Raw genomic sequence first — 16,076 nt, 5'->3', positions numbered from 1 at the left:
TTTGGTTTTTTGAGACAGGGTTTCTCTGTGTAGCCCTGGCTGTCCTGGAACTCACTCTGTAGACCAGGCTGGCCTCCAACTCAGAAATCCACCTGCCTCTGCCTCCCAAGTGCTGGGATTAAAGTGGTGCGCCAACTCCGCCCGGCTGCTTTTCTTTTTTTAATTTATTCATTGACAGTCATCTGTGAACCCGGATTTGGGTTGTTTTCACCCCATTTCCTTCTCTTCTTTCTTGTTTGCTTTGCTGTAAAACCATTGGTTAGGACCTCAGCAGTTTATCATAGAGCTCAGTGGGCCCAGGCTTTGTGTCCCAACCCTGTGAGGGTTGCAAGGCCCAGACAGGTCCAGGGCATGTGCGCCGTGCATGACGTAAGCTGTATGATCCCTGAGCTGACTTGCTCCACAAGTGCTAGGTGGGGACTCGCCATGCTTTTGAGATGGCTGACGTGGGTGTCCTTTTACCATCTAGGGAAAAGCAGAGGACTCAGAACGTGTTGAGAATCTTCTTAGACCCCTTGCTGGATACCCTAGGGAAGCTCGGCACCAATGCCTACATGCCCTTGCTAAGGACTGACCGGTGCCTCCAGCTGCTGGTGAGGTTGCTGCATTCTTGTGTACCAAGAGGACCCGGTGCCCAGGACGGTGAGGACAAGTGGGTTCTGTAATCGCTTGCTGGGGATGTTGCTGGTGTTCAGAGTGAGAGGACTTAAGTTTAAGCAACTTTGTGCTTTTGTGCATGTTTTTTGTTTTTGTTTTTGTTTTTGTTTTTTGTTTTTTTAAGAAAGGCTCCAGTCCATTCTTCAGGAACCCCTGGCTTCCATCTAGGGAAGACTTGCCTTTGCCCACGTTCTGTCTTGACACAGTGGTTGAGGATTAGTTAGCTGAGGACACGGGGACCTCAAAACATGGTGTTTTCTTGTTTGGGGACTCCACAGAAATGGTATCTGTGAGAAGTGCATGTTTCTTTTCCACATAACATCCATCCAGGGGCCTGTTCCAGTGTGTGCTGACCCCACAGCCTGCCCAGACTCCTCATGCTGGGCCTGTGGAATGGAGTTCTGGACCCTAGTGGTTATCTTTCTAACAGTTGTACAAGAGCTTCTGGTATGTTTTGTGATGACACCGCTATCGTGCTAATAAAGCACCTTTTTCCCATAGATGAGGTATCCACTGCCCTCCAGGCCTCCCTCATGTCTGCTGTGGAGAGCGTGTCTCAGTTTGTGCTCAGGAGACTCACCATGAACGAACTGCAGGATGTGAGTCACTTCAGGCTTCAGGAGCTTCTCCTGCAGCGCGTCATAGCTGTTGCTTTCCCTTGTCCACACTCACCAGATCAGCCGGGAAAGGGACATTTCTTTGGTGTGACGGTTTCTCCAGAAGCCACTCTGGGAAGCAGAATGATGGTAGACTTCCCAACAGCCCAGTGTCTTGTGGTAAAATGCCCAGAAGCAGCAGCAGCTTAAGGGAGGATGGTTTATTTTGGCTCACAGTTTGGTAGACCTGGATCTGTCACGGCAGGAAGAGATGATTGATGGGAATGGGTGGGAGTGGGCTACAGTGAGGACAGCAGGAGAGAGGGGCAACTGGTTACATCCTGTGGTAAACCGGAAGCAGTTAGATTCTAGCCCTAAGGCCCGCCCCNCCCCCCCCCCCAAGCAATCCACTTCTCCCAGTCAAGTGGCAGCTCCCAAGGTCTCACAGCCTCCCAGACAGCGCCACCGACTGGAGGCAAGTGTTTAAACTCGGGAGCCTCCCAAGGTGTTCTCCACTCAAACCACAGCGCCTAGTTTCCATTCCATCTGTGTTAGTGACTGTGACCTGAACAGGGGATAGGGCCCTTCCGAGCCTCAGTTTCCCCAGATGATATGTCTGTCCACTTACCGAGTTCAGAAAGTTTGACTATCATGGATTTGAGGACCTCGACACGTTTGTGTGTAACTGGGACCTGGACCCAGATATTCTGAATGTCAGATTAAGGGTAGGACCAGGGGTGTGTGTGTGTGTGCGTGCTCATAGGTTGAACTGCTGTTACTGTTTCTGAAGGGCCAGGCTGGAAGAGCTGGAGAAACAACTGGTATCTGCATAAGACCTGTGCCAGCTTGGGCGCATCCACATCTGTTACGGAGGCAGGAAGGGCTCTCATGGTCCTGCCCTTTCCTGGGGATTTCTATGTACTAAGCAGTTGCTAGGAGACAGAGATATTTTCTTCAGGGGAATAGCCACTGGAAGGTGCCTGTTCCCCCATAAGCAATCCGTCAGCCATGCTCTTGAGACCCTGAGAAGGAGAGGTCATTGGAAAGAGCAGGGCCATCGAGAGTAGCCAGAAGACTAGGAAGGAAGATTGTGGTGACCACACGAAGTGCATTACAGAAGAATGGAAACACAAAGATACCCATTGAAATGTATATTGGTATTTACTTTAAAAAAAGAATTCACTGAATAGTTTCTGCCTCCCAAGGCTTCCTCATCGATATAGTTTCAGATGCTGTGCTGTGAAAGTGTCATTCTGGGGGACTGTAAAGAAGGGCATCTTAGCTTACACACAGACATCCCAGGCACTGCATGATGGGATGGCTCTTTCTCTTCAGTGTCCCCTTAGTGCAGGGATTGCTTCCTGCCTGAATTCTGCTTGTGAGAAGTCACAGATCCCGGACATCCTTACTTGTCTTGACATTTGTTGTAGGTGGCAGATCTGGACCGCTGCCAGCTCTACCTGACGGTGTTGTCCGAGCTCATGAGTCTCCAGGTTAAGCTGGGCTGGAAAGCAGGCAACCCCATCAGCTGGGTCATTTCTCCTTTGAAAAACGCATGTGTTCACCATCTGCAGGAGGCTGAGGACAGACAGGTAATCCTCCTGGGCTGGAGGTGTGTGGTTATGTCCAGGAAGGAATACCTACTTGATTGTTCCATAATATTTTGTAATTATAAGGATTTCCTAAATCTGATTGTTGAGATTCTTGCCTGTATGTGCTAATACTGTGTGTGAGAGTATAGTTGGAACACATCAGAGCTTTGAATGTGTAATGGGGACCTATCTGATCTTTCTCTTTTCTTCCTCTCTCCTCTCCTCCCTCCCTCCCTCCTTCCCCCCTTCCTCTCCTTACTTCCATCTCTCCCTCTCCCCTGCCCTATTCCTCCCTTCTCCTTTGCCTCCCTCCTTCTTCCCTCCCTCCTTCCCTCCCTCTTCCCTCCCTTCCTCCTTCTTTCCTTCCCTTCTTCCCTTCTTCTCCTGGGGATTGAACCCATGACCTCACATGCCCTAAGCCAGATCTAAATGTTTTTTCACTCATGACCCCTTTTCATAGAAAATTTTTCATAAACTTCATATATATAGGTCTATAAAATGGGAACACAAATTAAGCATTTGCAGATAATAAGTCATAAAGAAATTTATTTTAAAACAGTTCTTTGGTATGCATATAGTTTAGTCCTTTTTAAAGAAGAAAAAGCAAATTGTATACTAATGAGGTCAATATGATTGTTTGTCTAACAGTAAAATCCAAAGATATACTAATTTGTGCTCACATGTTGAGGAGTCATTGTAGGGACACATTAAAGTCTCCGTTTTCTATAATTGAGCCTATATTTCCATAAGAGGTGAACTGTACACATAACACTGCTTATAAGATGCAGCAGTCTCAGTCTGTGCCCAGGCATGTCTGGTGCGTTCCTTGGCTGTCTGTGGCGTAAAGTCAGAGTTAGAGTGTTTGTGTTCAGAACCAAGGCCACCATGAGGTCCCACAATGAATGTGGACAAACGGAGCCATAACACCTTAGACTCATTGCATGTTTGGTTTTTCAGGTAATTTTGGGTCACCGAGTATTAAAGACCTGACTGTAGTCAGATTTTTTTCATGATCCCACCTTGAGTTATCTAACACTCATTGGGTCCCAACGGTAGTTTTGAGTGCTTTTGTGCTCAGCCCCTGCATCATCAGGGCTCCCACCTCATCCTACTTAATCTAGGAGATAGATTCTTCCTAGGTTACCGAGGCTGACCTTGAACTAATGCTCCTCCTGCTTGCGCCTCCTGAGCAGCTGGATTTATAGGCCTGTGACTTTGTACCCAGTAGTTCTTCAGTCTTAAAATCACCCTGGTGCAGATATGGGAGACACCTAGGTCTTTGGCTCACCCTGGCCCAGTACAGAACCCTTTCACCAGCCTTAAGTCACATCTCCATGGTTGTCTTCCTTCCTTGGCTTCCAGGCCCGTTGTCCACTCTTCCCTCTGTTCCCATTGTGTCCTGTGTTGCAGCTGGCCCAGGTAACCACCCAGAGCTTCTCTGTCACAAGCATGTGCTCTTTACCTGGCAGAGGTGACTTAAGGGAAGTCACCTCTTGCTTAGGGTGTGAGAGGGAACAGTGTTACAGTGGGGGAGTGCTGCCGTGCCTCGGTGTCACTGGGGTATGAGTGGAGCGCTTGAACATCACAGCAAGCCAGGAAGAGCTCATACCAGAACTCCCTTCAAGATCTACCCCCTGGTGACCTGTTCACTAGGATTCCACAACCCCCCAAATGGTACAACCAGCTGGCAACTCGTGCTCATGTGAGCCTGGGTGATTTTGCATCCACCTCCTGACTGATGCGTCTGTCTGGCCTGGCCCTTCCGGGAGAGTGAATGGTAGTAGACTCTGTTGGATCAGGGTCTCTCACTCCTTCCTTCATTTCCCTACTGCCACTTGTGCCTACATAGTGGTGTTTATTTTCTTCTTTATAGTTTATGGAGTTGTTTATGCAGATATGTCTGCGCTGGATTTTAACACCTGTAGGCATTTCTTAAACATAACAGAAAAGCCCAGTAGTTAAAAGCCCAACTTTTGAGGCTGGTCCCTGCATTTGGACCCTGACAAAGCTGGGACATTGTTATTCACAGGTGACTGATCTGTCCTATAAGAAAGTCTAGGCAGCTCCCATTGTAGAGGTCGAATTTTCCTCTTACCTGCTGAGTACCGGCTGTCATTTTAAACTCTGCAGAGAGCACACACTTGAACTTCTTTTATCCCACTGATGTTCGGCTGCACCAGGAAGGGAGGCAGGACATGAAGTGTCACTGAGGTGTCATAGGCTTGCAGCCTTGGTCGCCTCAGACTTGAGACTAGATTGCCTTGCTTCAGGGTCATTTTGTCCTCTGCAGGAGCTGACCTTGAGTCATCAGGTACAGAGAGTGGTCAGCATGGCCACCCTGGCAGCTCTGTGTGAGGCCGTGGACCAGCACCCAGTGCTGCAGCCTGACTCTCCCAATGCCGAGCCTGTGGACAGGTTCCTGTCAGCTCTTCCACTCAACCACGTGCTGCAGAAGCCCCGATCAGATGAGCAGAGCGTCGGCATGTGTCCCCTGGAGAATGGCAGGTGAATGAGGAATATTTTCATTATGGGTTAACAACAATCCAGTGTTTGCTGCATCGTGGTTGTTGGTGATGCTTGATGGTGCTCATGGTGCAGTGAAGTTGGGGGAGATGAGGCCCCGTTTTGGAGGAAAGGGCACCATTAAGGCTCTCCATCTCCCTTGTCAGAAACCTGCCGACCTTTCTGACTTAGTTTTCAGCCAGTCTCTTAAGGTTGTGGAGAGACCTTGCAAAAATTAATTCTGTGGGATTGCTTCAGTATTTAGTGGCTAGGCCCCTTGATGGTATGCCTTGACTCAGTCAGTTCTCTGTTGTTGTAACAGTTTATCTGAGGCCTGGTAGGTAGCTTATAAAGAGGCACTTAACGGTTTTGGAGACTGAAAAGCTGATGAATGTGGTACCAGCATCTACCCTGGTCCTGGAGAGGCTCTGTGGTACTTAATTCCTGACTGAAAAGCTGGAAGGCACCCCCCCCCCCCCAGCCTCTGTCCATGGATTTGTAAGAGCCTGACCTCTTTCAAACCTACCCGTCCATTTGCCTCATAAAGAACCAGCCCCGTATGCCAAAGAAGTGAAGTCAAGTTGGGAAATTGAGCCTTAGTATCTTGTCTTTTGATCTTTTTCAGTGTCTTTGAAGAATCGTCATCTTCCAAAGGCTGGGGGAAAGTAGTCGCACAGTATCTACATGATCAGTGGGTCTGCCTCTCCTACCTGCTGAGAAAGTACCACCACCTTATTCCAGCCACGGAAAGTGACAGTGACGTGTCAGAGTGCTTTCTCCCTGCTGTCGAGATGCCTGTGCAGACCCTGCAGGCAGCCCTGGACGTCCTCACGGTCCTCCCTGCCGGCTCCATCTTGCCTGTGTTCCGCTGCATGGAGGTGCTGGTTCCCAAGGTGAGGTGGAGGAAGGAAGGGTGAGTCTGGCAATGATAAAGTAACAGTGTTGCGGTGGAGATTGACACTGTGTTTTCACCCCCTTCTACCAGCTTCTGACCTCTGAGGAGACGCTCTGCATAGAGTCCTTTGAGGTGGCTTGGAAAATTATATCTTCCTTGAGCAACACACAGCTGACGTTCTGGCCTAATTTAAAGGCTTTTGTTCACCTTGTTTTCGACCATGAGATTCTTACCATTGCCGCAAAACTCAAGGGCCAGGCGTACTTCAAAATAAAAGAGGTAACTTTTCTCTTTGTGGTTTGTGTGGTCAGTAGGACAAGAGAAGAAGTGCGTCTGTAATGTAACCAAGTACTAGGGCTGCTGCCTTTGTTCTCAGAATGTGTTTTTGCATGAGGTGAGGAACTCTGGTGACAGGGACAGGAGGCTCAGATGGGGCCACCTCCCCTGCTGCTGTGACCAGAAGGCCAACAGGACCATTGCAGAGATTGGCTTTGGCTCACAGTTTTAGGGGTTACAGTCTATCATGACAGGGAAGCAGTGTGGCTGCCCCATCTGTAGTGGAAGGAGAGGGAAGCAGTGGCTCCTGACACGCTGGTGCGTCAGGAGGAAGAGAGCAGACCAAAGCAGGACCACTCTGTAGTCCTCAGAGGTGCCACCTCTCAAAATATCACCACCAGATGGACAAAGGAGTCAGAGCATCTGAGCTGTGGGGACACTTAACACTCAGATCTCGGCTTTCCGTCATTTTCAAACAGCATTTAAGATCTTTAGTCACAGACAGGTATGGAGGCACATGCCTTTAATCTTAACACTCAGGAGGCAGAGGCTGTGGATCTCTGAGTTCCAGGCCAGTCTTGTCTTCTACATAGTGAGCTCTAGGTCAGCCAGAGCTACATAGTGAGACCTCGTCTCGAAACAATAAATAAACAACAAAGCAAAACAACAACAAAAACTTGACTCACTTGGCGAGTTAAGGGTTGGGAACTCAGGGGCTGGGGTTAATAGCACTGACTGCTCTCCCAAAGGTCCTGAGTTCAAATCCCAGCNACCACATTGTGACTCACAACCACCCATAATAAGATCTGACACCCTCTTCTGGTACATCTGAAGACAGCTACAGTGTACTTAGATATAACAATAAATCAATCTTTAAAAAGGGTGGGGGGTGGGACTCAGGAGGCCTAGCTCTCCATCTCTAAGAATCAGGTGGCCTGGAAACACTGTCCCTCCTGGAGGGTGGCATGAGCTTGGTGCTGAGCTGAGGGTATGCTTTGACACCGACAGAGACGGCAGGCACATGGCTGGCATCTCTTATCCTTGAACTGTCATTTTTAAAATTCTTATGTAGAGAAATAAAGGGTTTTAAACTCTTTGTTTTGTGGGCATATGGACAGCCCACTGAATTTGAGGCTTCACACTTTGCCATTTACAGATTCAGCCAATAAGGAATATTTGATGGCCAGATGGCCAGAGAGATGGTGGAGTGTGTAAAGACAGTTGCCACTGAGCCTGAGAACCAGAGTTGGATTCTGTTTATGTGGTTAGGTTAAGTCGAGAGCAGCCCCCGAATGTTATCCTCTGCTCCCCATATGTGCGCTGTGCCGTTTGTATACTCCTCCCAAAATAAGTGGATGTGAGGATTTTTAGATAACATTTAAAAAAAGAATATTTGAAAAAAAATTGTATCAATATAATCAGCCTTTTTGTTATTTATAAAAATACAACAACTATTTCTACTGTATTAGATGTTGTCAGCAATACAGAGATTACTAGGAGCAGACTGACAGCCTTTGGGTACTGCAACCTGACATCATTGTCTGTAGACACGCTGGGATATGGGTAGCTGTCCTAGGTCAGCTGCAGCCATGAGCCCAGGTTGCTGTCTGATCTAAAGTAGTTCCTACGTAGAGGCTCCATGCAGCCTCTACATTGCTTTATATGAACAGGGCTCTATAGATTTTACTCTCCAGGGACATTCTAGAGATGTCCCCAGGGCTATGAGAGATGGCTGCACTTATATTTGTAGCCATTCCTTCAGAAGGGAGGATGCCCCAATGGGATTCTGTCCTGCTGGAGTATCTGGTTGCTTCTGGTTCCTGTTTGTGGTCCATGCTGCCCCTCCTGCCCTTCTGCCTACTGTGGGGCACATCAGGAGACTGTGGTCTTGGCCACCTGGAGCACTGAAGTCCTAGTTTTGCAGGGAGGGGCTGCCTCCTCCTCCTGAGTCTCCGGCAGATGTGTCTCCTGGAGAGTTCTGGATGAATGACTCAGCCAGGAGTACTGGACTTAGTGTGTGCTCCTGAAACACGGAATTAGCACACAATGATCATGGTTCATCTGAAAACATTCCAGTAGAGTTTAGCTTTGACTTTTTCTTTTTTTTTTCTTTTTGGATAAGTCTATCACACAACTTACATTCACCGTTTGAGCAAATCAATATCCTACATACAGAAAGTGTGTGCTCTTCAGCAGGCCCTGAAGGTTATGCTTGCCATATTGAGACCTTTTGTAGACTGACATCGAAAGCGTATGTTTTTTGCATTTGATGCACAGGGTTTAGGGGCAGGCTTGGAGTTACTCTTCTCATTTCTATGAGAAGGAAGGAGAGGGTTTTTGGTCTGAGGACACAGTCTATCAGGGGCAGCAGGAGCACGGGGCAGCTGTCACAGCGCATGCACAGTCAGGAAACGAAGATGGACACCGGTGCTCAGCTCCATCTCTTTTCTATTCAGTGCAGGCCTCAAGCTGCAGAATGTGCCACCACACTCAGAATGGATGTCTGGAAACACCCCCGTAGGCACTTAGAGACACCTGTCTCCTCATTGATTCAAAATCTGTCAAGATCAATCATCCTAGGCTAGGAATCTTTAGGATCCAGGATCCATCATCTGAAAGCTCTACTTTGTAGCAAAACTATTATGCTGCTAATTTTAGTCTTTTTGGTTTGTTTTTTGTTTTTTGTTTTTTTTTTCGAGACAGGGTTTCTCTGTGTAGCCCTGGCTGTCCTGGAACTCACTCTGTAGACCAGGCTGGCCTCAAACTCATAAATCTGCCTGCCTCTGCCTCCCAAGTGCTAGGATTAAAGGCGTGTGCCACCACTGCCCAGCACTAATTTTATTCATTATTATACTGCTGATTTTAATTATTATTGTGCTGTTAAGTTTCTTCATAACTGACCTGGTCAAAGGTTAACCTGAGTGTTGTGTCTTGTTTCAGATTATGTGCAAGATGATTGAAATGTCCTCCATAAAATCAGGTGTCTTCAATATTCTGATACGTCACTGCTGCCAGTCTTGGCTGGCGGCTGCTTCCGGCGTGTCCCAGGGGTCATTCTCCAGTGCTAAGGATTACAGTAAACTTGTCCTGGAGGCTTGCGTGTTTGGAACAGTGTTTAGGCGCGATCAGAGGTAAAAATGCCATGGTCACCTTGTCACACATGGGTGGGGTTACATCTGTGTTGAGCATTCAACCAGGCTGTAGTATTAACTTTGGGGATTTAATTTGTTGAACCTATTTTCTTTTTCTCCCCACATTCTTAAGACTTATTCAGGATGTCCAAACCTTCATAGAAAACCTTGGACAAGGCTGTGCAGCAAACATCGTCATTGAGAAGTAAGTGCAGCCTGTTTTTGTGTCTTGATGCAAGTGAGACATTGCCGCGCACACACGCTCCCGACCTTCTGTCCAGCAGAGGTGGGGCAAAGACGCAAAGAGGACACTTACGCCAAGGCAGGGTTTGAGCAGCTTCCACAGCTTCCCAGTGCAGCTTCCTTTATTCTCTCTACAGCTCACCCTAGCTCTCTACAGCATTTCAGCTTCTCTCTCTTTTTCTGGGATCGCCCAATTTATCCCCTTCCACCCTCTGCACTCATCATCCAATCAGCATTCAGCACGTTCTATACGCGAGCCATGCATGCAGACAGGGTGGTTGTTGATAGGCCAGTGACTCAATATCATGCTGTATGACACTATACGTCAGGCAGGCAGTGCATAATCACTCAGGTGCACATAATCAGGTTTTTGGTAAGCAAGCAGGGAATCACAGGGCTTGGCAGTGAACCAGGGTGCCGTCTTGGCTCACAAGGCCGCAGCCACGGCCACACTTGCTTCCCCCATTTTTTGTGTCTTGATGCAAGTGAGACATTCCACTTGATTTAACCTCTGACAGTCTTTAATCATAACATTTTTAAAAGATTCATTTATTTTTATTTTATGTGTGCGTTTTGTCTGCATGGATATCAGTGCATGCTTACCTGGTGCCCTCAGAGCTTGGAAGGGAGTGTCAGGATTCCCTGGAAATGGAGTTAAAGCAGGTTGTGGCCCACCATGTGGGTCCTGGGAATTGAACCTGGATCCTCTGAAAGTGTAGTTAGTTCTCTTAACTGTTGAGCTATCACTCTAGGTCTGTTATTCATAAATGTAATGAAAGTGTTCTCATTATATCTAGCTTAATGAATTATCTGTACTACTACTACTGCTGCTACTACTGCTGTGGCTAGCTGTTTGACAAGCAACTTAAGAGAAATCTGGAGAAATACAGCCCACTGTGGTTTCAGGATTGGCTTATGGCTGTGGCACCCAGAGCTGGATAGCAAACAGAAATGGGAAGTGAGGCAGGACTGTAACCTTAAGGCCCTCCCCCAGTGACTCACTTCCTCCAGCTAGGCCCCACCTCCCAAGGTTCCATGGACTCCGTAATGGGGCCACCCCTTTGCAAACATAGCTTCAACATATGAACCTGAGAGGGAATTTCCCATCCAAACCATAGCACAGGCCTTCAAAAATGTGTTTAAAAGGGGCTGGACAGATGGCTCGGCAGTTAGAAGCATGGGCTGCTCTTCCAGAGGTCCTGAGTTCAGTTCCCAGCAACTACATGGTAGGGGGAGAGGTCGAACAACATGTATACTTTATTCTTTAAACCTTTATTGGGTTGTAAAATTTATAGAATTCATTGTTACCATTTTAACAAGTAAATGTTATATACAAAAATAGAGTGCATGAAAGGTCCTGAGTTTCTTTGTTTTGGGTTGTTTTGAAGCCTTTTCATTGAATAATTGACATATAAAAGTTCATACCTAGTCAGTGTGTATAGCTGGTGAGTGTGGGATAGCCATGAGGGTGTATTTCTAGGAAGATGGTTCTTATCTAATTGAGTATAAATACATTTATTATTATGTGTTGGAGGGGGTAGGGCTTGTGCCATGGCACATATATCGAGGTCAGAGGACGAGTTCTGTCCCTCCACCTTTATGTGAGTTTTGAGTGTGGAACTTGGGCAGCCAGGCTTGCTTGTCAAAAGCATTTTTCCCATGAGCCATCTTACCAGCCCTAAATTGATTTTTTTTTTTTTTTTTGGAGCTTATCAAATACTTTTTATTCAAGTCTTATTTTCTCATCTTCTTTCATAAACCTGCATGTGTGTTGGAAATATGAAAAGATTATGAAACCATTTTATTGTGATTTTAGAGGGTTTATAGCAGATGTTCACTCCAGGGCTAGCTGTACTTTAAGTCATCTGCCATGCTTCCCTAAATGTGAGCAGTTATAAGTATTTTCAAAGGCTTTTACTTATGTGTATCTATGTGCATTTATGCATGTGCGTGTAAGTACAGACACCTAAAGAGCCCAGAGGAGGGCGTTAGATCCCTGGAGTTGGAGTTCCAGGAGTTTGTGAGCTTCTTGATGGTGGGTGCTGGGAACTGAACTCAGGTCCTATAGACAGCTAGTACATCTCTCCAGCCCAGTTAATGTTTTGAATTTATTTATTTGCTGGCTGGTTTAACATAGTAGTTAGAGTGTCACTTTCAAGTGACATCTATTAACATTGGAAGAGTTCACCTGAGATGTGGAAAATACCAACAGTTTCACTGTGATTCGGACGGGCAGACATTCAGGGCACATGGGAAGTACCGTATAGTAGGAGGCAGAGACAGGCCATGGAGTTGTGAGCCCATACTCTTGTTTGTTCCTCATTCTCACACGAGGGTCTGGGGATAGGTGTGAGTGTGTGTGTGTGTGTGTGTGCATGCACGCATGAAGATCCTTGCGATCTAGATGGATCTGTGCCCACCCATTCTGTGCTTTTCTGTGGAATACTCTGTTGTTGTCTGTTGTCTCCCAATTCAAAAAGACATCCATTAAATATAGACCTATATAATCTCAAGCATGTTTCAGGGGAGGGCTTGGTACTTGCCATGGCTTTTGGTACAAAATGTGGATGCATTTTTTTTTTTTTTTTAACTTCTAAAGCATATTAACATAGTTCATCATTTTGTATTTTAAGCACTAAGAGAGAAGATTATTATGTGAGAATCTGTGCCATCAAATTCTTGTGTCTGCTAGATGGCTCCGATGTGTCCCACAAGTTGTTCTTAGAAGCTCTTGCCGTCAAGCTCTTGGAGAAGGTAAGGAGGAGCATTTATCCTGCTTCGATTGACTCTGCTCTCCACAGGCCACGGTCTAGAACTTACCCTTTATTTGACCCGAACATGTGGAGACATGGAGTATTTCTAAACACCTTTTACCACAGAAAGCCTGATGGTGATGCTCTGTGGTTTTGATTAAGGCTTCGTTAGTTAGTACCTGTGTACCTACACCTCCCAGGTTTGGTTCCCTTGGCCCTGTAGCCTTCACCTGTGTACCTTAGGTTGCCAGTCCAGACATGTTGCGTTTTGCGTGCGACATGCACACACTATGTATGAGATTATGTAGACATCCAGGAAGGGGCAACCTGAGAGGATCTGAGAATCCCTCAAACACTGCTGTGTTCGTTACTTTTTTTTTTTTTGTCGTGAAAAAAAACAGGACAGACACACCTTAAGGAAGGATAGATTTATGTTGGCTACTGGTTTGCAAAGTGCAGTCCGCCATGGTGACCAGGAAGGCTGAGGTAGCCCCGATGAGCCCATGGTTGAGGAAGCAGAGAGAGGTGAACGTCCCTGTTCAGCTCACTGTCTCCTCTGGTCAGTCTAGGACCCAGCCCATCAAATCACACAGCCTGCATTTAGAGTGGGTCTTCCCACCTCAACCTAACCTAAAGCCTCTCTCACAGACCTACTCAGCATCTTCTCTCTTCGGTGACTCTACATGGTGTCCAGCTGCAGTGTTAACCAACACGGTTTCCTGTCCTAGGACTCATTGCTGTCAGGCCCAGATCAGGTTCCTGATGTTTCTGTGGGATTGATGAAAATTTCTTACTCGTGGGATAAAAATGACCAGCTTTTCTGTTTGCCAGATCATCTGCCCAGTCACCTAGGACCCATATGGGTTCTGAAGGATGGGTTCCAGAAATCTGGGAGAAAACAGAAAGGATGGCATAGAGTGTAGTCAGGATGAAAGTGGAACCTGGGGCCTTGTATGTACCAGGCGATTGCTCTACCAAAGAGCTGCGTCCTGGCTCTTTTATTCCTTAAGTGGACAGAGTTCTATCTGGCTGTCTGACCTCGTGGGTGGCTAAGCAAATACAGAACGTTAGTCACGTGTCTTACTTAAAACATGACTGTTCACAAACTTTGTTTTCTGAATGGAGAAGGCCAGCTTTGGTATATAAAACCTAGGAAGGATTTTTCATGGAGGAAAAAAATGTCCTGTCCTTCCTTGTGGGAGCTGGATGTGGGGGCTGTCTCAGAAGAAGCGGTGTTTCATTGGCTATCTTGAAGCTGGTTTGACCTGAAAATAGAGGATCTGAACATTATCTAGAAAGGTCTCTGAGAAGTGAAGACATGCCCAGAAAATGGACCCAGAGATGCTTGACTGACTTTTCATCTTAAAGGAATCTGACACTATGTATAATATTCTTCAGTGACTTCTTGGGTCAGCAGTGACTTGGTGACAAAGGTCTCCATCGAGGAGCTGAAGCTATAGATTGGTAGTAGAAAAGGAGTCCCTGGGCTCAGACCCTGGGAAGGGGGGTTGCTTGGCTGATTTTGTCGAAAGACAGAAAGAAAAGCTCTGTGATACAGAAGGACACGGTGCTGCCACCTTATGTCTAGAGGTGGATATGAACGATTGTCCTCTTAGTGGCATTGGAATTAAATTGCAGATTCAAATCCAAATAGGACAAAGGGGCAGAAACACCTTTCGGGTTTGAAGTTGTCTCTGATACTGTTCTCAGTCACAGACGTGGTAGGAGGCTTACCCTGACCGACTCCCACCCTGTCTCTTCAGGATGAGTCGGCCTCCAGGTCCAGAACTCGATACCATGAGAACTCCCTCCAGCACCGGGTGAAGAACCGTGTGTGGCAGACTCTGCTTGTCCTCTTCCCTGCATTTGACCAGGTGTGATAGTTCTCATGTTCCGTGTCTTAGTTAGTGTATCTGTTGCTGCAAAGAAACACCAAAAGGGTTTATTGGGCTGTTCATCACCAAAGGAAGTCAGGACAGAAACTCAAAAAGGGCAGGAACCAAGAGGAAGGAGCTGTTGCAGAGGTCATGGATGAGTGCTGCTTACTGGCTTGCTTCCCCTGGTTTGCTCAGCCGGGTTTCTTAAAGAGCCAGGACCACCAGCCTAGGAATAGCACCACCCACAGTGGGCTGGGCCCTCCCTCATTGATTACTATTTGAGAAAATGTCCTATATGTAGATCTCATGGAGGCATTTCCTCAACTGAGGCTCCTTTCTCTCTTATGACTCTAGCTTGTGTCAAGATGTAAAATCCTTTTCATTAAAAATAAAAAAAATCGGGCTGGTGAGATGGCTCAGTGGGTAAGAGCACCTGACTGCTCTTCCAAAGGTACAGAGTTCAAATCCCAGCAACCACATGGTGGCTCACAACCATCCCTAACAAGATCTGACTCCCTCTTCTGGAGTGTCTGAAGACAGCTACAGTGTACTTACATATAATAAATAAATAAATCTTTAAAAAATAAAAAATAAAAAAAAAATCTGTGTATGAGAGAGGCAGAGACAAAGAGCGAGGGAGAATGAAGGGGAGCGTAAGAAAGAGACAGACACACGGAGAGTCTGACAGTCTGAGTTCAGTCCTTGGGACCTACATCATGGATGGAGAGAACTGACTCCCAAAAGTTGTCCTGACCTCTCCATATGTACACACACACCCATACACCCATATATAAACACACTAACTAAATGCAGTTTAAAAATTTTATTTTTGACATTTTTCTACCAAAATCTTACCAAATTTACCAAAAAAATTCTTACTAAAAGACTCTACAAAAATCTTCCTTAAGACAAAAAAAAAAAAACAGGCATTATTTTTAAATATGCCTATTAAATGTTATATAAAATATTTATGCAAATAAGTGCTTTTCTCCCGATGTTTACATGTGTATCATCTGAAGAGGACAGGTGAAGTTGGAGCTCAAGGTCTAGTCCAAAAAACAGCTGGGAGTTGGGGCAGGGGTGGCCATAGCGCTGACAGACCAGAGCCCAGGTCGATGGATGCATTCACTATCTGGAGCTTTGCTCCTTATCCGGGTGTTTCTGAGCTGCTGGGTCCATACGTGAAGTAAGCTGCACATGAGTGCTGCCACTTAAGCACAAGGCTGAGCCCTGGGGTGATGATGGCTCAGTGGGAGGACTTGAGGTCACTCCCCAGTACCCACATAAAGATCCAAGCTTGGTAGCACACTGTCATCCCATTGCTTAGGAAGTAGAGATGGGAGGAGTCCTACAGCTTGCTGGTTGGCCAGTCTATCCAAATTGGAGAGTCTTTGCCTCAGAAAATAAGGTGGGGCGTGACTGAGGAAAACACCTGACACTGATGACCTCTGGCCTCCTTCCATATATATGTGCACACATCCATACTCACACCTGCACAGGAGTCCATGCACATGTGTATATTTACATGTAATGCACCACCCACAGAAATGAGGT

The 16,076-nt window shown here is 46.6% G+C and overlaps 1 protein-coding gene across 1 annotated transcript in view; it reads left to right on the top strand.

The window, feature by feature from the left end:
• Nucleotides 1–16,076, top strand: part of Tarbp1 (TAR (HIV-1) RNA binding protein 1) — a 52,714-nt gene that overhangs the window by 23,444 nt on the left and 13,194 nt on the right. Inside the window, exons 12-21 of the mRNA XM_021220522.2 lie at nucleotides 470–642; nucleotides 1,159–1,256; nucleotides 2,684–2,845; nucleotides 5,136–5,350; nucleotides 5,973–6,240; nucleotides 6,333–6,521; nucleotides 9,459–9,649; nucleotides 9,783–9,854; nucleotides 12,526–12,646; nucleotides 14,409–14,519. Of these exons, the coding sequence (XP_021076181.1) occupies nucleotides 470–642; nucleotides 1,159–1,256; nucleotides 2,684–2,845; nucleotides 5,136–5,350; nucleotides 5,973–6,240; nucleotides 6,333–6,521; nucleotides 9,459–9,649; nucleotides 9,783–9,854; nucleotides 12,526–12,646; nucleotides 14,409–14,519 (1,600 nt within the window). The remainder of the gene's footprint in view (nucleotides 1–469; nucleotides 643–1,158; nucleotides 1,257–2,683; nucleotides 2,846–5,135; nucleotides 5,351–5,972; nucleotides 6,241–6,332; nucleotides 6,522–9,458; nucleotides 9,650–9,782; nucleotides 9,855–12,525; nucleotides 12,647–14,408; nucleotides 14,520–16,076) is intronic.

Source organism: Mus pahari, chromosome 20 (assembly GCF_900095145.1).
Source record: "Mus pahari chromosome 20, PAHARI_EIJ_v1.1, whole genome shotgun sequence".
Taxonomy (NCBI): domain Eukaryota; kingdom Metazoa; phylum Chordata; class Mammalia; order Rodentia; family Muridae; genus Mus; species Mus pahari.
This window is presented reverse-complemented; position numbering and strand designations above follow the sequence as displayed.